Source organism: Dermacentor silvarum, chromosome 1 (genome assembly GCF_013339745.2).
Source record: "Dermacentor silvarum isolate Dsil-2018 chromosome 1, BIME_Dsil_1.4, whole genome shotgun sequence".
Classification (NCBI taxonomy): domain Eukaryota; kingdom Metazoa; phylum Arthropoda; class Arachnida; order Ixodida; family Ixodidae; genus Dermacentor; species Dermacentor silvarum.
The window spans coordinates 176,046,285-176,067,883 of record NC_051154.1 but is presented as its reverse complement, the minus strand read 5'-3'; the positions used below and the strand labels follow the sequence as shown (position 1 = coordinate 176,067,883).

Sequence of the window (21,599 nt, the reverse complement as noted above, 5' to 3'; positions counted from 1 at the left end):
TTTTGGATAGCATGTGCAAAATGTTTGTGTAAAATGAGTAGGAAGGTAGACGGTTGGGTGTTTTTGCTTGGTGTCAGTTATGTTGTATTTAGTGGGTTCACTTCTTTGATTGTTTTTCACAGTGTCATGCACCAGGCACAATTTTCAAGCAGCTGATAAGTACTTTTCAAGCTTTTCACTACACGAAATAGTCTATGTTCTCGTATTTGATGTTCCTGTAGTGAGTTTTCACCTGGAGTCCACATTCTGTACTCTTGACAAAACTCACTAAAGAAATTAAAATTCTTAATCTTTTCCGCAGCTGTACACTTTCTATGCTTCTTAAGATGCAAGAAATGTTGTGAAAGTAAGTTTTCAATCAACAGGATAAAGTGGAATCTGAAAGGGTTAAACTTACAACGGGTATTACTACTACTACTAATACTACTAGTACTACAACTACTACCGTTAAAAGATTGTGTTAAGCACTTAAAAGCAACAATAAGTTTTAACATGTCACACTGTGCAGCCCGTCACAAAGCTTTAAATTTAATTTATTTACATCATAAATTTCATCATTTACTCATCATTTAATTTATCATGACGTATGGGCAGCATGCGATATGAAACAAGTAGTTACTTGATGCCATTTAATATGCTGATGATTAGTACCTTTCACAGATACCTATCACAACTCAAATGAAGTACCTACAATTCACACTTCATACATACGTATGCTGATTCTACTGTTCAACCGGTGAATAAGAGAATAATAAAATGCTGTTCAACCAGTGAATAAGAGAAGAATAAAATGCACTATGATGCATTCCACTTCAGTTCAGCTTGATAAAGATTAAAATATTAGCCTCATCAATCACTGCTACGGACTGCGACTTGCAAAATAAATAGAGGCAACTGACATACAACCAAAAAGTGTTTCTATGAAGGCTGGCTATAAAAAGAGGATACTAATCCCCCCCTTAAGTATATAAGAATAAATGCGCCCCATAACCTGAACATTTTGCTCAATCAAGACTGCACGTGAAGCAGAAGCCCATACTTGCCTTGTGAACAATTAAATTAGCAGCAGTATTGTTAGGCGTGTAAAGTACTTTAGGGTTGCTGTAGAGTACATGGACGAGAATTCCAATCTGCTCCTTCTGGTATTCTGAAATGCCAATATCTGGAACACAAGAAGTCCATAATTTATGTCACTGAGCAAATGACTAACTTGGTCTACTCCTCAATAGTGTTTAAACAAAATTCTCAAAACATGCCAAGACTAGATAGCACACAATGACTGCTTAGCCTAAGCAATGCTGTTCTCTCTCCTTCCATATCAGAGCCCCATCGTCATAAAAGCAAATTTTAAAATGACACAAATAAAACGGCAAAATATGTATTAGTTAAATTTTTATGAATGCCTATGAATCTTAGCAACACAGCTTCAATAAAAATTTTTAACATACTGAGATTGATGTCTTCAGCATCAGTGGACATGCTCGCTTCCGATTTTTCAACTTTTCCACAGACCATGCGCTGCATTCCAAGCCAAATTCTCAAAAGGCCATACTGCGGCTTCGTCCTCTTGACCTGTCACAACACATGAGATCACTCAGATCTCGTCATCAAGACCGAGAAAAGTGAAACAAAAACCAACACCTCTATTATCTCAAAAATACTTTTGTTAAGTAAATTTTTATATATAGCAGGCACTTTGCTTGATAAAATCATATAGCATGGTGAGCATAGGTGTGCTCAGCACATTTCATTAGAGGAGGCCAAACTACCTTGCAGTGCTCCCCCCCCCCCCCCCCCCCTCATTGAGCTTTCCTTTTTTTAAAGAGCTGTACTTCAGGCCGTTCTTCCATAGGCGCCAACTACGGGGAGGGGGGGCTAGAGGGCTCGAGCCCCCTCCCCCGCCAGTGATTAGCGATGAGGTCAGGGGGCATCACGTCTTCTTTTGTATGGTTTTGGACAAAATGACTGAAGAACAACAGTTGCCTAAAAGTTGAAAGAACAGCACAGCCTTAAGTTGCCGTGGCTACATATATTTGTCTCGCACCAACAAAGGAGAAGGATGACAACACCAAGAGTTTTAGTTCTAGGCCATCACGGATTCCGACAGGCAACGGCAGCTCTCCGAACGTCTACTGTTCCAAGTCTCTATGCGGAATCAAATGAACGGCCACTTGATAACTGCGGGTGTTTCTTTCGTGCACATTCTCTACTAAGACTTCGAACCCTTCCCGAACACCCAGATCAACTCTTTACTCGAAACATCAACCATGAACTTACCTTTAAAAATAAGCCTGGTAGAGACTACACATCACCCTTGCGAATATAAATAAAATGTCTTCAGCAAAATGAATGGGACTCTGAGCTCCATAATAAACTCCACAGCATTAAACCCATCTTGAGCGAATGGCAGAGTGCCATACACTAGGAACGGTTCTACGAGGTGGTCTTGTGCTGTCCGGGAATTGGCCACATACACTTAACCCACAGCCACCTAACAAGAAAGGGGGACCTACCAAATGCTCGGACAGCTTATCATCGATACATTCTGGTGAGTTTTTCCCACAGTCTTTACTGGAAGCCGTCATTTCTCGCCTGGGTCTCTTTCACCACTGTAGCGTGGCAGCCTGTTACGCACGCAGCAGTTCCAGCGCTTATTCTTTTTCCGCTTCGGTTTCCGAGAATATATGTCAACCAGAGCAATTGAAATTGAATTGAAACCCGCCGTCAACTGTCGGAATCGCAACCACCGCAGGACAAAAAATCGAGTGTGTCATCGACATCCGGAATCAACGTGGCCATTAAAACTGCAGACTCAACAAGCGACGGCTGCATATTCCGTGAATGATCAACGTCACTCCTGCTCTGCTCACTGAAAGGTATGCTAATGTTGTCGCTGGAAGTGACCTGTAAGTCCGCTATGGGTAACGCCGAACGTTTTCAGCCCGGCTGCCAGAGAAAGAGAAAGATGAGAATTTTCCCGAACAAACTCAAAGGCCCGCGCACCCGCGAGCACATCCCAGAGCACGGCCCAGGCCCTCCTCTCCCGGCGACCTTGACGACGAAGCATGCGCGCGAATTTTGAAGGAGACAAGGGGGACAGAGAAGCAACTCAGCGCGCACTGCGGTGCCTACTCCCTTTCTCAGCACCACCGCCCATTACTAGAATTTTCGGGCCATGTTATGTAAGACCATGCTCAGCATGCTGCATGTTGTTATTTGGTTTTTAGGTCAGGCTTCGAGCAGCGAAGTAGACGACCTCGGCTCATGGGAAGTCCTGAAGTCTGAGCGTTGAGTTTAAGTGTTAAGTCAGCTTTGGTAGCCGAGTGCGGAGCTATTGCGACTTCTCTCTCTGTCTGTGTGTGTGTGTGTGTGTGTGTGTGTGTGTGTGTGTGCGTGCGTGCGTGCGTACGTGCGTGTGTGTGTGTGTTACTGTACTGTTTTTGAAGTGTTATATAAATCAAGTTCTTCTGTTTCTCTGTGTGTCATCCATCGATCATCTGCAAGTCTGTATGCAACACGCCCCACGCCAAATCAGTGTGCACCTCAAGGTAGGTATCGAAGTGAAGAAAGAAGAACCTTCAACTTTACTCGACCTATTTGTTCTTTGAGCACACAGACAGCAACAGTGTTAGCACTTTTTATGTTTTTTATAGCGAAGCTGCTTACCTCTACCCCCGTATGAATGAGCTGCATGTGTGCTCTCGTAGGGGGGGTATCTGGGCTGGCTAACGTCTGCGTGGTGAACAAAAACGACTTGCGGCAAAGCCAACTTTATTGCGAATGCTCTGCAGAAAATGGCTGTAACTCTTGTTTTATCAAAACTATCCCTCCCAAAATTATATGACAATTGGCCGCTAAGACGACTCTATCATTCCGCCGAGTTTCATTTACTTTTCATAATTAGCTAGTTGATAGTGAATTTGTAAAAGTTGTGGAATTCCCGTCTGCTGTTAATACATGGGCTTCTACAGGGGGGGAACGGACAGCCCCATGTTTTTCTGCTAGGATAAAACTCTAGTACTTGCAAGTTTCATTAAGCTAATAACTAAGTACGCTCAATCACAAATTACAAATAAATGTGTTTTGTTTTGTGCACTCCTTTGGACTGCGCCCAGGTCAATCATGTTTTGTTTCATGCACTCGTTTGGCTTTGCTGTCCAACCACATTCACACCATGGATTGGGAGCGAATTTGGGAGCACAACGACAAATTCACTGGGATTCCACCTTCACAGAGTGGACTGGCCCCTAATTTTTTCTCTTAAAGGGGTTGAGACACCAAATTTTGAGGCTATAAAAAGCCTGCTATAGGCTTCCTCTGTATGCAAGGACATTCTGCATGAAGTGTTGAACACAGCAAACGTTTAAAATATATTTTAATTCACTTCCAAAGAGTGCCTAAATGCTCGTTCTCGCGAACAAGACCCATCACTGGCATGATTGACACTGACGTCACTGTGTTGAAAGCGTAACGAAAGTTTTACTGACGTCATACCACATTAGAGTGCCGTACAATGAGTGGTGACCCACAGCACAGGGCAAGCCTAGAGAGCCTCGAGTCTAGAGTGCAGTGAGCTGCATCAGACGCAGAAGTAGAGTTGGAATCAGAGCTGCCTCAGCTAGCCATTGCAACTGTTGGCGTAGTTTTGTTTGCCTGCGCTGGTACAGAACGTGTGTGCGAGAGCAGACGATGCAGCAGTACGTGCATCACAGCTTTGTGGGCACATGTGACCAAGCTTCCTAGACAGTGACATCACTGTCCAACTCTGTGCCCAGAAACCGAAACCGAAAATTGTTCACATAAATAATGCAATATTAAATTATTTACTGAGAATATACGAATCTTCGAGCGTTTATCATGCTTCCTGGAGTAATAAGAAACGTTTGAAACAAAGAACGGGCAAGCCGGAAATTTGATGTCTCAAACCCTTTAATCCCAAAACACGCTTTTGACACTTCATTTTTTGGTGGCCTTACCTTCCTGGTATTATATTTCAGAAAACTGTGAAAAACAATGGACAGATATCTTATCAAGAAAAATAGACCTCCCAAAGAAGATAACGAAAGGACACGCAATCCACCCAGCATGGGGCCTTCAATGTCCACTTCTGAACCTACTGAGGTTTGCCTTAGCGGCAGAAGCTTGACATCTGCCACTGTAACCATTGCCTCCGCAAGCGTGCGAATTGTTGGTGAGGATCCGCTCCCTAATGTTAAAGCACAACAGGGACGACATTACCAACCAGCTTGGAAACGGCTTCTGTATGACGCATCAGTGGACAAGGTATTTTGTGAGACCTGTCGCACTGCTTGCGAGATGAACATTTTAGGTGCAATGCACCTTATGCGCCCATGCTGTCGGCATCTCTTGTTGTTGTCATGGTAAGCAAGCGGCTTGTGCTCGCGCTCGGCCCGAGTGCGTGCCGAGTGCTCCGGCGTTTGTCATCGTTTTCCACAGCTGGCTGCATTGCCGCTCATCATTCCAGCATAGAATTTCACTTCTCTTCTGGCGTCGTAATGGGGAGGCCGCATTTACGGGGTTATGAGCCATTGCTTAAGGCAGTATGAGCCCATTAGCGGTGCATCACTGCATGCTTCGCACCTTCCTAGGTTTCACGTTAGTGGAGCTGCATTTCGCTCAATGGGTCATTTGACACTTACGCATAAAATTTAAATCACCGCTCAAACCGAGCTTACGACTTAACTCGTGCTAACAGTAATAACTAATAAAAACTAAAACAATAAGAAAGGCGTCCATAATGGCCAAATTGCTGAGGGAGTTAAAGAAACACTAATACTTCATGGTAAAAGACATCATCAATTTGTCCTGATATAATACTAGTGACGGCTTGTTTTTTTGTATCTTTTTCTCTCTCTCTCTCTCTCGCTTTCATTTTCTCTTTCTCTTGCCCATATCAAGTTGTGTTGGAATTGCCGGTGCATTGCAACCATATGGTTCCCACAAATGCCCGTTCTGCAAGTGTGGGTGTTTAGCGCAGCGGTTATGATGCTCACCTTCGGACCTGAGTACACGGGTTGAAATCCTGCCTCACCCAAGAAAGTTTATATTGTTTTTTTTTCTTCTAAATACTTCCAGGGATAAGGACTCTTGCTTGACATTTGTGCAAAATGGGTTTTCTAACCGGAAGAACGCACTTATAACGCCTAAAAGTCATGAGGCCTCGAATCCGCACCGTGCAGCCATGAGCGGAACCGCAGCTGTGCAAAGGAGGGAGCATGTAGCAACTGCTCGTGTAATTGGGAAGTGAAAAGAAATGGAAGAGACACAAAAAAAGTGCTGATGGCAACATTATCTTCACTGCAATACTTAGCATGCCAAGTATATGCAGTATGTGGTCATGATGATGCAGAATGTAACCTAAGTCAGCTTCTGGAACTTCGTGGCAATGACATTCCAGAACTTTAATCGTGGCTTTCTCGAACCAAGTACAGGGGGCTCTCCCACGACATTTTAAACGAAATGTTGGAAATTTTGGCTCATGATGTTCTCCGGTCACTCACAAATGACGTTCATAAAGCGGGGCACTATGCCATGATCATGGATGAGACAGCACATATCTGCGAAGGAGCAAGTATCGATCTGCTTTCGTATTGTATCCTCATACAACAGGAGGAGCCACAAGCACTGTACGTACACTGTCTTGCGCACACACTTAACCTGGTGCTGCAGGACATGAGTCAGAAAAGTGGAAATGTGTCGAGATTTCTCGGGCATGATATCAGAAATGATAAACTTTGTTACGTGCTCCCCAAAGCGCCTAGATATGTTCCAGGCATTTCAGAAAGAAGATGAGAGCGTAAACTTGTGGAAGTTTTGTCCCACGAGGTGAACGCTAAGGGACACTATTCTGAAGTCGATTGTTCAGAACTATAGCCACTTGATCTCATTTCTTCATGGCCTAGCAACAGAAGAACAACAGAATGATGCCGGAGCCAAAGCAAGTGGATTTTTTAGAGGGCTGTCAAAATTCGACACGTACTTCATCTTCAAGCTCCTGGCACTCGTGTTTATGTGATTAGAAACAGTAAGTACTGAGTTGCAGAAAGCAGCACCGAGATTTGATCAACCAGAAAAATTTGTCAAGGCCATTAGGGAGAGGTCTCAGCGGACTTGGGAAGGAAGGATTTTGACAATTTTTGAACAAGACACATGCAGAGGCACGTGAACTGTAACTGAATCTTAAAGAGAAAGAAGCTCCTGCGCCAAGGCAAAGGAAGACTCCACGACGGTATGAGGATGGATCTGTACCTCACATATTTCCTTCGGCCGAGTACATGTACCGCCAGTGGTTCTATGAGGTATTGGACACAGTATATTCCTTGCTGGATGACAGGTATCCACCCGAAATGTGGCAGCACATGACACAGATTGAGTAGTTTTTGACTGGGAATGGTGACAGCATGTACCTGTTGAAGTTCTATGAGCAAGGTCTTGAGCCTCAACGGCTCAACGTTCACCGTAGTATGCTCATAGACATAGCAAGGCAGCGCAATACACCCTTCAAAATGTTTCAGGATGTTGTAGAGATGCTTTTGGGTGATAACTGTGAGCAGCTGCGAAATCTTTTGCCCAAGGTGGCTAAGCTTGTCAAAATTGCTTTGACTATCCCAGTCACGTCATGCACATCTGAGAGATCGTTTTCAAGCCTCTGTCGCATCAAAACATACCTGATGTCAACAATGGGGCAAGCGCGGTTAAATCACATAGCAGTTCTCCATGGGCACAAAGAGGTCGCCCGCAAAATAAATCTCAGTGACATCGCAGACAAGTTTATTCAGGGATCAACTCTGCATAGAAACACATTCTCGATTGTGCCTTTCTATAAAAGGACAGTGAACTTCATCACAGTATAATGCGCCAACTTCATTCAAGCAGTCAGAGCCCCTTGACCTTAATTTATCCCCTCCCATAAAATCTGCATTTTGCCGCTTCGTTATTACAACCTCTGCCTTTCGAGTACTGTTCTTGTCTTTTTGTTTTGTATCGAGCTTGGTAGTTCGTTTACATTTTTGAAAGGCGAAGAGTTTGTGAGCTGTCTTTAGATTTTATATTGTTAGCTTATTGTGGAAATGTTTGTACTGCCCAGTGTTTCTTAGAAATGAAGAGTTTAAAATATCTTTAAAATTTTTGAATTCTTAGCTAATTGTGGAAATGTTTGTATTGTCCAGTGGTTCTTGCAAATGAAGGGTTTGTAATGAGTTTGTAATATTTTAATTGTTAGCTTGTTGAGGAAACGTTCGTGTTGCCCAGTGTTTTCTCTCACTTTGACTAAGGATGTTATGAATGTCTACCAAGAGTTTACGTGTTTTTTCGTTTCTTTTTTTCATTTATTCATTTAGTACCTTAAGAAGCATGCAGTCATTCTTTTTAGCAGATTCACTCGACTTTGGAACAAATAAAACTGATGTTTACATATATTGCCTCTCCGCCTGTGTATATCTCCTGCCAAGGAGCATGCGCAGGGAGGGGGGGGGGGGGGCGACGAATGAAAAAAAGAGGGTGTGAATTGGGCCCCTGAACCCCACTCTCCGGCAGATTGAAAACTCGGCGCCTATGCTTTCTTCAACCCTTCCCTGAAAGGCCGTCTCCGGAGGGAACACCTCAGCTGTTTGTGAAACGAAACGTCTCTTTCAGACCTAACCGCAAGACCACAACATTAAAAAGAATACCCAGGCTTGGGGCCAAGTGAAACTGCTATCCCAACCTTCTCCAGAAATACATGCTCTTGCACTACGATTCCAACAATGCAAATAAGACCCTGTGGCAGCATGTGCCACAAAGTTGCTTCCTGTTTCATTTTCCATTACAGAAACTAGGAAGTGTGCACGAAACTTGTGCCCCCCCACCAACCAGATCTGGGGGGGGCCATGGCCCCCCCTTGCCGTCCCTGTGCACATGCCTACAATGGTGACAAAAATCTTGACGAGCGTATAAAAATGAAGCGTACCTCTGTCAAAGTTATTGGCTACATAGCATGATATGAATAGTACTCAATGACTGGGTTTAACATTGAATGGCATTTGGAAGAGCAAAAAACACGGACACGAGAAGAAACGAAGACGAAGACAAGCGCTAACTATCAACAACGAAATTTATTTGCGGGACCGGTCGTACTTATACACAAAAACCACGTCAACACTGAAGATAAGTACATGACGGCATAAAAGCAATCTAAAGCTGTTGCATCAAGAAAACACTAAGAACCTGAATCACGAACTGAAAATGCGGTCAGCTTTCATGGCATATGCAAATAATCTAACTCTCTCGCCGACAATGATAGTGACGGTTTGCCGATACATTAGTCAGCGGTCGAGAGGATTTGCGTAGTTTCTATTATCAATCTTACATTCTCGCGTTTATCCCTGTATATAATGGCGGTGTCATCTAGAAGAGGGCAACATGGACACGTCTTGCAATGCAAAGCAAGAAAACTGTCACCTGATACACTTTGTACTTTATTTCTGTGCTCTCTTAAGCGCTCATTGATGCATCTTCCAGTCTGGTCTATGTAGCATCTGCTGCATGGTAGCGGAATACAATAGACCACCCCTACGGTGCATCCGACGAACTCTTTTTTTCTGTGATTCTTAACACACACCGACTTTTTTGTCCTCATTGGGGTAGTGGATTTACACAGGGTACTTAGTTTATTTGTAGCTGAAAAAACAACCCGCACGTTGCCTCGACTCCCTACCTTTTTCAGGCTATGGGAAATCTGGTGTATGTACGGAATCACTGCGGTTTTCACCTGGTCACGTCTGCTAGCTCTCACATTCTCATGAGGGCATTGTCCCAAATGTTCCTGTTTGAGCAACTTTTCTGCCACCGACACTAACGCCTGGTTAGGATAACCAGCCTCCTTAAGCCGCGCGGACTGCTGCTCGAAACTGGCTTTCATTAGGTGTGGGCATTGTTTCTTAACGGCGTTTTTCAAACACATGTTAGGTAAGCCCCTCTTCCCCAACTTCGAATGCGCTGAATGAAATCGGAGAAGGGGTTTGTTAGCTCGTGGGCTGTAAGCCCAGCAGGTTATACTGTGAGTAAAGATGAACTGAACGTCAAGAAAGTGTAACTTATTGTTGACAGGCATTTCAAAGGTCACGTCAAGAGGTCTCAAGCTCTCGCGACAAATCACAGAGACATCAGCACATTTTTCTTGGAAACTATTAGTAGGACAATTTAGAAACACTAAAATATTGTCGACAAATCTAAAAGCTCGCTGAAGACCTGTTAGCACCATGAGGCGTTTACACATGTGCCTATCTAATTGTGCTAAATATAGGTTGCTAAGTACGGGAGCCAGACACAATCCTATGCAAATGCCTTTCTTCTGCAGATGTGGCCTATTGTTCCACTGCACGAAAGTTGATGACGGGTAAAAATGCAATAATTCTAAAAACCCTTCTACTGAAACACCTGCTTCCTGTGAACACCTTATGGCGCCATACTTGTCAATACAATCCTCGACACATTGAAGAAGGTCATTCTGTGGAATAGAATAATATAATTATTTGACGTCAGCTAAGAAGGCCTTGAAGCCCTTTTCGGCATTACATGTAACAAATTCAAGGACTTTGTCAGAACTTCTTACGAGAAGAAGGTCATCAATCTCTAGGACGTTCAGCTTAGAAAGCAGGTATAGGGCAACTTGCTTCTGCCAGGTGCCCCTTTCGGAAATTATGACACGAAACTGAACATCCTCCTTGTGCGTCTTAGCATTAAAAAATACATCTAGAACCTTCTTCTCTGACTTCAGTATAGTTTTCGTTAGTTCATCCAGATTCAACTTCCTGCAAATTTCACTTGCTCTTGCTGCTACTAGGTTTAAGGCAAGGAATGGAATGTAAAAGAAGACAAACTGTAAAAAGCAACCTCATTCACTTATGGAAATAAAACATTACAAGTGAACGTAAGCCATTCCACCTTTTTAACACATTTTAACAATACTGAACAATGCCAAAATTGAAAATTGATGTCACCTGGTCCAGAATGTCACGGCTGCTTGATGGAGTGCTTTCATCCTCCAAGATGGTTGCATTATGAGGCAAAGTGGAGTTTGTGTCATTGAGATTGTGGCATGCATCCTGAGGCAATTCCAAAGCCAGCTCTGAGATCTCTTGCACGGCAGTTTCGAAGAGATTAAACCTATGCAACTGTTAAAAAATGAAAAAGAAAGAAACTTTAAGAAAGTAGTGGGTCATATTTCCTCCTGAACATTAGCAGGTCTTTCCCATTCCTGCTTTTTCACTGCAAGTATTATTACTTTGTTCCATGCATCATATCGCAATATTTGTCACATCACAATATTTGTCAGACAAATAACACTGCACACAGCAGACAATTTTTTTAGCACACCAAAGGTAGCACAAAACGCAAGGTGGAGAAAGATGGCTACTGCAGTATTATGATTAACTGTGAACTGATACAATGATCCTATTTTCTGCAGGTATGAAAAACATAGGGCTTTGCTTTCTGTTGCTGCTGTTGCCGTCATCACTGAAGATTTCCAAATTGCATGTACCCAATCTCATTATCTGCGGGTCACTTTTTCTTATTCACTAAGTTTAAGCCTACGTATGATACAATAAATTGTTGGTAATGAAGTGTTGCATGCATATTACATCATCCTTCTAGGTTCTAGTTATGGGACTCGTGGCTCTCATCTCTCAGTCTATTCCATGTCACGCCACAGTGACAATCATTAGATGACAATGGCTGAAGTGAAAGACAGCATCAGACATGGTGCCTTGATCATACTTAAGAAGTGAGCACTGCCGGCAAATATCCATAAGCACGTGAAAAATCTCTATTGACAATGTGCACTGTCACATGCAACTGTGAAAAGGTGGGCACTTTTATTGCATACTTTTAGGAGCACATAAGAAATGCAAAAAAAAAAAAATCATAATTGGGTTGTGACTAATAGGTATGTGACAGTTGTCAAGGTTGCTATGGAGCTGAGCATCAGTGCTGAGCAGCCCACAGAAATGAGCCTGCATGAAAATTTGGTCGCGGTCTGCTCGCAGTGATTGCCTTAAATGTTAAAAATCAAGGGGAATGTTACAGTGAACTGTTAGCCATAATGAACGCTGATGTGAGCAGCTTTTATGGTTAACTAGTGACTGAAGATGACACATGGCTCTACCATTGGGACCATGAGAGCACACAAGAGACCATATCCTGGAAGAAAACTTCTCTTCCACCAATAAAATTCAACATGGCCATTGTGGGAAAGGTGATAGCAAGAATCTTGGGGGATGAGGATGGTTTTAGCCGATTACCCTTTGCCCAAAATGATGATAACGGTGCCTATTATGCCCAAATGCTGTGTCCGTTGTACGAAGCCATTAAAGAAAAGTGCAGACAAAAATTAAGCGAACGTGTTGTCCCTGCACAAACATGCCTCAGCCCACACATCTCACATCCACACATTTCACGTTGCACAAAAGAAATACCGGCTGGAAGTTGCCATCTACTCGGCTTATTCTTCATACCTTGCCCCATGTGGTGCTATTCCTACGTCCTTTAAATAGAAGCCACCTACAGGCACGTGCCAAGCCAAGAATGGGCAGTTGCGGAGTCACTATCAGTTTTTGTATTCCGACCACTGGCCAGCCTCTGCCCAACACCAACCTGGAAGTGTGTGGTTGTGTGTGTGTGTGTGTGGGTGGGGTGCACAGGTTCGCATGGGTGGGTGGGTGCTTGTTTTTGACATATGAAGATGCGCCTTCAAGAGTTTTTTTAAATCATGAATCAGAGAAGCAAGTGATGCATGAAGTGTGCCGACACTCAAGGGGTGTTAAATTAAAAAACTAAACTGTTTTGTTCACACAGTTCTCACTACGATGTCAGGCTATTCATTTATTGAATGCACATCATAACAACGATGAGGAATAGATTTCATGCCACCACTGGCTTCACTTTTCCTTCACCTTGATGCTGGTTCCTGAATGTCTTGTGCACTGAACTTTTTTATATTGGGATGGATGTCTCACAAGGTAATGGTACTCTTAGCACTATTATTTTCTGATGTTACTGTGAAGCAGTTGGTTGGAGTGCCTCCTTGTAAAAAAAGAGATCAAAAGTTTAATTCTGACTGAGGCCTTTTCTTTACTTCAATCTTTCTATTAATAAAAAAGACCAGTGCCTAATCGTCACAAATGTGCATTACAAATGAACATAATAAAAATACTTACTACTACACAATTCCTGGTAGCATGCAGGTTAGAGAAAACGTACGCTGAGAAAACTTACTTTCTATGGAAGTGGCTGCTGAAACATGTTAAAATGGATTGTATTTGTTGGTGAAACGCTAGACACTACATGGCTACGACTATGTGGTTGCCACTTAAGGCACATGCCCTGCAAAGATCAGTGACCTTTTGCGTAATTTATGCTTTGAACCACCATAGTTCTTTGCAGCAGGCTGGCACAGCCCAGGTGGTTTGGCACAGGATGGCACAATTGGCACAGCACCTCCACCCCTGGTGTTCTGTTCAGTGCATTCATAAACTTCAACCTAAGATAGCTCATTTGATGAGGCAACAATCCCCGGTGTTCCATTTAGTGCCTTTGTGAAATTCGAACTAAAAGTGACCTATTTCATGAGGCAACAACTTAAGTACCATATTTACTCGATTGTAACGCGACCACGATTGTAACGCGAGGGGTGACTTTTCATTGCATCCATCAAGAAAAAATAAAACAACGAAAGTAACGCGAGGGGCGACTTTTTGTTGTGTCCAGCAAAAAAAAAAAAAAAAACGAAACTAAGTGAAGAAGAAAACGGCTAAGGTAACGCGAGACCACCGGATGCATGAAAAAGTCGCAGTTTCGCCCGAAAGGTGAAGCATCAATTGCGATAGCAAATTAGTAGAGAGCTATATGGAGTAAGGATAGTAGTTTCATCGGCTGCATAAACTTGGACACATTCGCTTACTAACAGAATTAACAAGCATGGCGACAGCGCGCACAAGCAAACACGAATAGATCACACTCGATGACCGCAGACGACTATCAAAACGCTGGCATGAGCAAGCGCGGCGACAGCAGCGAGCGAAGGTTCGTGCGGTATATTGCTTCAACAAAAACTGAGCGGAGAAAGCACAGCGCATACAAAGGTCAAAGCTGTGTGGTGATCGTCTTCAAGATACGGTGCGCGCGACAGCCCACGGCCGCAAAAAGTACAAGTACGCGGAGTAGAAGCCGCACGCCCTCTTTTTACACAACTTGAATTTCGGTATTCGATTGTAACGCGAGGATCAACTTCAGGTAGCAAAAATCTGGAAAAAAACCTCGCGTTACAATCAAGTAAATACGGTAGTATACAATTCATTGCTATCTTCTAACAAAGCCTCTCAATATTTACAACTAACTATACCAAGCACTATTACCAGGTGAAAAAGAAAAATAGAAAACTAGGCATTCATGTACTTACATCATCTGCAAGCTTTGCCACTCTTTTGTGAGCCACGGACAAGTTCCAATGGTCAAGAGCAAGCTGTCAAAGAGAGCAAACATATCAGAGGAGATCAAAAAGTTTTGCCACTTGGCTATAACCAAATATCTGACAGTGATCTCTCTCTGCGTTTTGTTTAGGTCATCTCTGCAGCCTAGCAAGGCCTGAATATCAAGCCTTTCAGTTCGTTACTTGGTCTGCATCAGTCGGTCATCAAACATGGCGTTCTCCGACAATTTCAAGCTCAAGTACCGGAGTGTTGTCAAATTTTTGTGCAATGAAGGATGTTCCGCCAAAGAAATCCACACTAGAATGGTGAACGTGTATGGCAGTGAATGTCCTTCATATACTACAGTGACTCGGTGGTTCAATGAGTTTAAAAAGCAATAGCGAAACAACTCGTCTTATCATTGAAAGTGCTCACATTGAAAAGTTTGGTGATACCTGTGTTAGCAAATCGTCTTTGTCACTATCCACGAAGGAGTTGGAATTCCTGCGCGTGCGATAAACATAATGGTTCTCCATGCCTAGTCTGCAATTGTCATTATGTCATTTTACCGTGTGCTGTGTTATCGTGCCTCAGCCTGCAAGTATCGTAGAATATTTGACTATCATGTGCCGTTTGAGCAGACACGTGCCTGTGAAGTAAGTGGGGAATGGAAGGAAAAATTGAGGGTATAAAAGTGGCGTCCGTCGCGGAAATAAAATCGTTGTTGGAAGTTAGCGCCTGTGTGTGTCTCCGTTCTTCTTCTACGTCCGTGTGTTTTTGCGCTACATGAAGATAATCTGCAAACATGTTATACCAACAAGCCCAAATGTCTACACTGATGGACCCAACGCTCAGGGAGGAAAGTGATGACACTTTTTTGGGACGCAAAGGGGATCCTGCTCATCGAGTATCTTGAAAACAGTAGGCCAATTACAGGCGAATACTACGCCAACGTTCTTCGAAAACTGCGTAAAGCCATCGTGGAAAAACACAGAGGATTAGTGACACGAGGTGTCCTCCTCCTGCACGACAACACCCCGGTTCACAGGTCTCGTGTTTCTCAGGCTGCCATTCGAGAGAGTGGTTTCGAACAGCTGGAACACCCACCCTACAGTTCCGACCTGGCCCCCGACAGACTTTTATTTATTTCCGAATTTGAAGAAACACCTGGGAACGAGGGTTGATGACTTGAACTTGCTTCAAACTGCCGCAGAGAAATAGCTTGACAACAAGGAAGAAATTTTTTTTTTTTTGCAAGGTATGAAAAGCCTTCCAGGAAAATGGGAGAAGTGCATTAGTGTGAGGGGAGATTATGTTGAAAAATAAATTTTTTCCAAGGTCTGGCAGTTTTCCCGATATGCGAGTTGCAAAACTTTTTGATCACCCTTCGTACCATACCATCACAGGACTGTGCGTCAGGGCTACCTCTGTTACAAATGACTGGAGACTAGGCAGCAGAATATATATGAAGTGTAGGAGGTTGGTTGGCCGTTCAAACTACGAGGGCGAATCAGAAAGTATCTGCCCCTATTTTTTACTAGCCAAAATAAGGTACATACAGGTAATTACAAATATACATACTATTCTACGTACCTTACACTATTTTTCTACACAGTCCCCCACACCGGTTCAGACACTTGTCCCATCACAGCACTAAATTTGAGATGCCCATGCGGTAGAATTCGTCCGGCTGACTGTGGAACCACCGTCAGACTGCTGTCTTGGCTTCACAGCCTTTTGCTAACTCACAACGCCACCACATCACACTTCTCAAAGCGAGACACCTTTCCCCATATGTGGGCTGCATTTCCCTGTACATTTCGATGGACGTTCGTCTCTTGCTGCATAGAAAACGAATCACACTTCCTTGCTCGAACACCATAGACGTGTGAAGCACAACCGCCATCTTCAACTAACAGTAGTGCCAGGCTGTGGAGCTACTGGCAGATAAGGCCGGGATAGTCCAAGATAGGTCTACCGCTGGGAATGGATATGCTGACTTTGCATTTACAGCCGTAATTTGGCTAAAAAAAATAGGGGCAAAGACTTTCTGATTCGTCCTCGTACATTAATGTATACACTTAGCCTCATCATAACAAAACGGCCAGAACAGCTTAAACGGCTTGAAACGGCTTAAAGTAAAATTCCCATAAATTGATGTAACAAACCTTTTATTAGTTCATAATTAATTTACTGACCATGTTGCCTCAATCAGGCCAAAATCTGGCAGCATGTTACACGGCTAGTAACTCGTCTGACGCGCTTGTTCAAAACTCCTGCAAGCTACTCTACCGCCACCGAGTCCCACACACTGTGCACTTGGTTGGGTGCCATGTACAGTCAGGCCAGAATGAAATGCAGTTAGAGCACATGGCTTGTGATACATGCTGTGCAGTGTAGCTACGACTGCGATGAACTTGTCCATGCGCAGTTAAGGCGTTCGCAGCATTGTGTCCTACTCTTATGTCTTCAGCAATCAATCAGTTTATTGACATTTCCAGAGCGTCTTGACAGGGCACTGCAAGCTTGTGATTTCGTACAATGTTCATCGCTGGATGCCAGCATAAAGAAATTGACTTCATTATTTAGGAACATCTGCCGCATCCAGTGATGAGTGTTGAATCAAATCAGAGGAATGCAACACTCTACCAACAAGCTCCCGAAGCATTAAGGCCCGTATTCACAAACGGAACTTACCCTTAACTTATGACTTAAGTAGCCGGTCGATGCTTAATGCGTTTCATAGACAAATCTTGTAGTTAAGGCCAACTTTAATCGACACTTGAGTGCCGAAAAATAAAGTACAGCCATTGGCAACCTTAAGTGCGACTTTCGCTACTTTCCTAACTTTCCTAACTGCGCCACTTGTCTTCAAGGTTTTCCCAGCACTTTTTAAGTTGGACCCACATCCACGGCATCACGTTATGATGGCAGTTGAACTCGTCCTCTATTTTTTTTCACGACTCCCGTTTTCGACTGACAGATACAGTGTCCTTTTTCTTATTCTCGACCACGCTGAGATGGCGTGAAACGAGCTCCAGCAGCATGGCGTGTTCTTCTTCAGAAAAGTTTGCTTTCTTTTTTTCCATCGTCCACGCAGGTTGAAAACACACAACACACACACACTCTCTATGCACAAACACTGCACGTTTTCAGCAACAAAACCAAAAAAAGTCGGGATGGCGACACACAACCGCAGTAGCTGCGAGAACCAATGTGAACTTGTGGCCAGACGAGTTTGAGTGAAGCGCTAAAACCAAATAGTTCTTTGTATTTTACTCAGAGAATGCGCGTGCATGCGCTGCAACATTTATATCCGCATTACTCTGCTGCAATTTTTCTTTTTTTTTTACGATTGAACTGATCGTACACATAAATTATTTACGTATCCTCGACACCAGACGACATACTTGACCCAAAAAATGTTACTTTCGAAAGTGATACTTAAGTGTCATTTTTGAAGTACTCTCCTAAAACTTTCCTAACACTTGTACTTCTCCCGCCCTTATTGATGCCCTACTTAAGTTCCGTTTGTGAATACGGGCCTAAGTCTAGTAATTGGCTTATCGGTTTATACAGAAGGAATAAATTGAGAAAGGCATGTTTGTCTTTTTCATGGTCAGCAACAGGCTGTTGCATTGGCATCACTTTGCCCAGTGGTACTTTTGGCACCCACCCTGCACCACCAGGGAGAAATATTGGCCATGAAGTTGGACAATGGTTATAATTATACAATGGCTAGAAGAAAGTCATTTCAGCTCCCCTTTCAACTTCATATATCAGGGTCTTACTGTAGTTCATTTTACTGCTGAAAAACTAAATGCATTTACAGTGTAGACCGGTTATAACGTAAGTCACCAGAGTCTGAATATCTGCACTATAAGCGGTACTGCACTATAACCAAAACAACGATTTTCAAGCCCTGCACGTATGCAAAACATGTAGACCAAGCAGCCGCGCGTATCCGAGAATCGAAGCATGTGACTGGGAGTTTTGCATCGGTTTAAATTTACGATCGTTGAAAGGTTAATGTCCAAGTACCCACGATCTTCGTGTGAAGCAGACAAAGTAATAATTTTTTTTTAATGTCTCAGTTTCGCCCGAAAGACGAAGCATCAATTGGGATAGCAAATTAGTAGAGAGCTATAAGGAGTAGGAATAGTAGTTTTATCGGCTGCATAAACTTGACACATTCGATTACTAACTAAATTAACAAGCTTGGTGTCTACGCACACAAGCAAACATGAATAGACTCGATGACCGCAGACAACCACTGTCAAAACGTGGGCGTCGGGAAACACGGCCGCTGCAGCGAGCGAAGGTTCCTGCGGTCTCTCGCTTCAACGGAAACTGAGCGGCGTAATTAGAGCGCATACAAATGTCAGAGCCGTGTGGAGATCGCTATCAAGATACGGTGCGTGCGACAACACCGACAGCTGGCACAGGCGCGAACGCATTTGTTGGCAGAGTCGAAGCCCCCCTCCCTCCCGTGCTGCCTTCCCGCTTTGCTCCTTTTGCGTGGGAGATTGCGTTGCCAGTTTCCCTTGCGCCCGGTTGCAAGATACGCATTTGATGCCGCAGTACAGCGTCGCCCACCCTCCCTCCCACTCTCCCTCCCTCCCATACCCCCACGACCTTTCGCGCGATGGAAGTCGCATTTGCTCTTCGCGGTGCGTTCACTCTCCGTGAAGGCGCGCGTTCCCCGCATGCTTTCACTCGCACATACAGCGGGCGGCAACGTCTCATGCTCCTCCTCCGCATCGCCCTCGTTGAGCTCCTCTCCCATTGGTGGGCGCACCTCGTTGAGAAGCTTGCTCACTACTGACCTTGTTGGCGAGATTTTCCCGTGGAAGCCGCATTATAACCGGTATTTCGTCTCACGCAGCTGCACTGTAAGCGGTATGCGTATACATGAAGTGCTATGGGAAAATTAACGGGAGTCTGAAAAGACCATACTATATCCAGTCCTGCACTATAAGCGGTTACATTATAAGTGGTCTATACTGTACTAGGTTATACCTCAATCATTTGATGCACAAACAGCAAAAATCCTAATACATTTTGCTCACTCTGAAGAAATTATAAAAAATACTATTACGGGTTTACTAGACATCTGCCCAACATACAGTGTACTGAACATCTTTGGGGTGCTTGAAACAGCTTCAGAGCTCATATAATTGTGTTTTTCATCACAACTTTGGCATACTGAATACAGCATAATCTATTTCAAGAGACTATAGATGCTCAATTTTGATGCCTTGCTTGGGAATACAGTTGCACTGACTGTAAGGGGAGGAGGAGAGGAGTCTGCTGTTTGTATTCATTATCCATTTCTTCCCATGTATTAACCAGAGATGCATTCAGGGATTCCAAACTAGATGAAGGTGGAAAAATCTTTTTTTTTCCAAAACTAGCCAGATAAAATGGTTTTCGAGACGTTATTGCAGTGCAGGAGCACTCTCCATATTGGCCTTGTCTCGCAGCTCTCGACCATAGTTTGCCACTATAGTCGGATACAACTTTAGAAGGCAGCGGCATTTGCCCCTCAAAGGCGGATGCACACCAGCCTCCACCAATAGGCGCGCACTTCAGGTGACGTCATGAGCCGGACGACCGGTTTCCCCGCCGACGGAGAACATGCCTAACATGGCCGCCCTCGCTTCGAACTGGGCCGAGTCGCGTCAGCTCTGAGCGTCTCCCTTCGTCAGAGTGAATTTGAATTGTTTGTGGTGGTCTGTCATGCCTGAAATATTATTGTGAGCTTACGATGCACAATTTGTGCCCCGTGCGTTTGTTCTGAGCCGTGAGCCGGCGAAGAAAGATTGCAGCGAACATCGGTGACGCTGCGCTGCGCTTCGTGTGGAAACAGGACCCCACGGCGACATACTGCTGCAAACAAACATCGTGCGTGTTTGTTCCGTGGTGTTTTGTTTTGCTCCTAAGTGAAGTTACGATGAGGAGAGTTCGCCAAAGTCTGGTACTTACTGTGAGCGGTGGGTGTGTTTGTGTACTGTGCCCCTGCGTTTCTCGTCGGACGTGGTGAAGTGATGGAGCAAAACCATTATCAGGATAAATGAGAAAAGCGTGCGCGGATGAAACCAACCTGCGAGTTTCTCAACAGAAAAGATTTGTGAAAGCAACCTCCAACGCAAAGGTTCGTTGCTGCCAGCACAGCATGCAAACGACCGATCATTGGCAGCAGTGTGATAAGATAGCCGAGCGTCTAGCAGCGTCGTTCGAGTGTTGTTGTGGGGTCTCATCCATGCTCTTGGGACAAAGGAACGACAACACAGTAGTGCAAACAATCAAAAGGGCATTTATTGCACCTTTCATACACTGATGCACACTAGCCGAATTACAACCAATAGAACATTCACATGGGCGCGCGACAAATCAAGGAAGTCCGACTCACCGCGACCCGATAGCGAGCGAATACGTTCGCCCCATGCTATGACACCATCGCCTAGTCGTTCACGTGTACGGTCACGCGAACGGTGGCGCGCTCGAACGATCTGTGTTTGTCCATACCGGTGTCCTGCTCTTAGCCTCGCGCGACGGTCGCGCGAAGCGGGCCGGCGCACGTGCGAAGCATTCGTGCGTGTTGGCCGCCGATCCCAACCTCAAAGAGCGCCTTCGACCTTTTTCTCCCAAGTCACCCCGCTGTTCGGTGGCGTTAGCATCGCGACACTCACGCCATCTCTTGCAACGCGCCGCAACCACTACGACCACCTCCAGCACTTAGCCACGCGGTGAAGCCTGACCACAGGAGACGCGTGAGAGTCGCGCATCCCCACATCCCCCCCAACCTTAAATCACTACACATACTCCGGCGAAACATCTCACAAGGTCTATCAACGCGCACGTCGCGAACAAAAGTTAGTACATGCGACAGTGGCCGCGCCGAGAAAATGTCCAGACGTTATCCACAACATGCGAGCCAACATTGTCTCAGGGGTTCACCGCTGGCGTCCGTTGATCACAGGACTCCGGAAACGGCGACGCAGAAGTCGGCAAGAGCAAGCGTTGCTCGCGCAGACGCGCTCTGCGGACGAGAGCCGCTGTAGCCGTTGGTGACTGCCGGCTCTTTTCCCAGCCGCCGAGGGTAGCGAGCCGGACACAGGCGGCTGCCGA

At 44.5% G+C, this 21,599-nt stretch overlaps 1 protein-coding gene across 1 annotated transcript in view; it reads right to left on the bottom strand.

The window, feature by feature from the left end:
- The window catches only part of LOC119436435 (ATP-binding cassette sub-family A member 2-like), a 342,759-nt gene that overhangs the window by 232,490 nt on the left and 88,670 nt on the right, over positions 1-21,599 (bottom strand). The window contains exons 9-12 of the mRNA XM_037703279.2: positions 14,459-14,521; positions 11,001-11,174; positions 1,449-1,572; positions 1,044-1,162 (exon numbers count right to left, since the gene is read on the bottom strand). Coding sequence (XP_037559207.1) covers positions 1,044-1,162; positions 1,449-1,572; positions 11,001-11,174; positions 14,459-14,521 — 480 coding nt within the window. The remainder of the gene's footprint in view (positions 1-1,043; positions 1,163-1,448; positions 1,573-11,000; positions 11,175-14,458; positions 14,522-21,599) is intronic.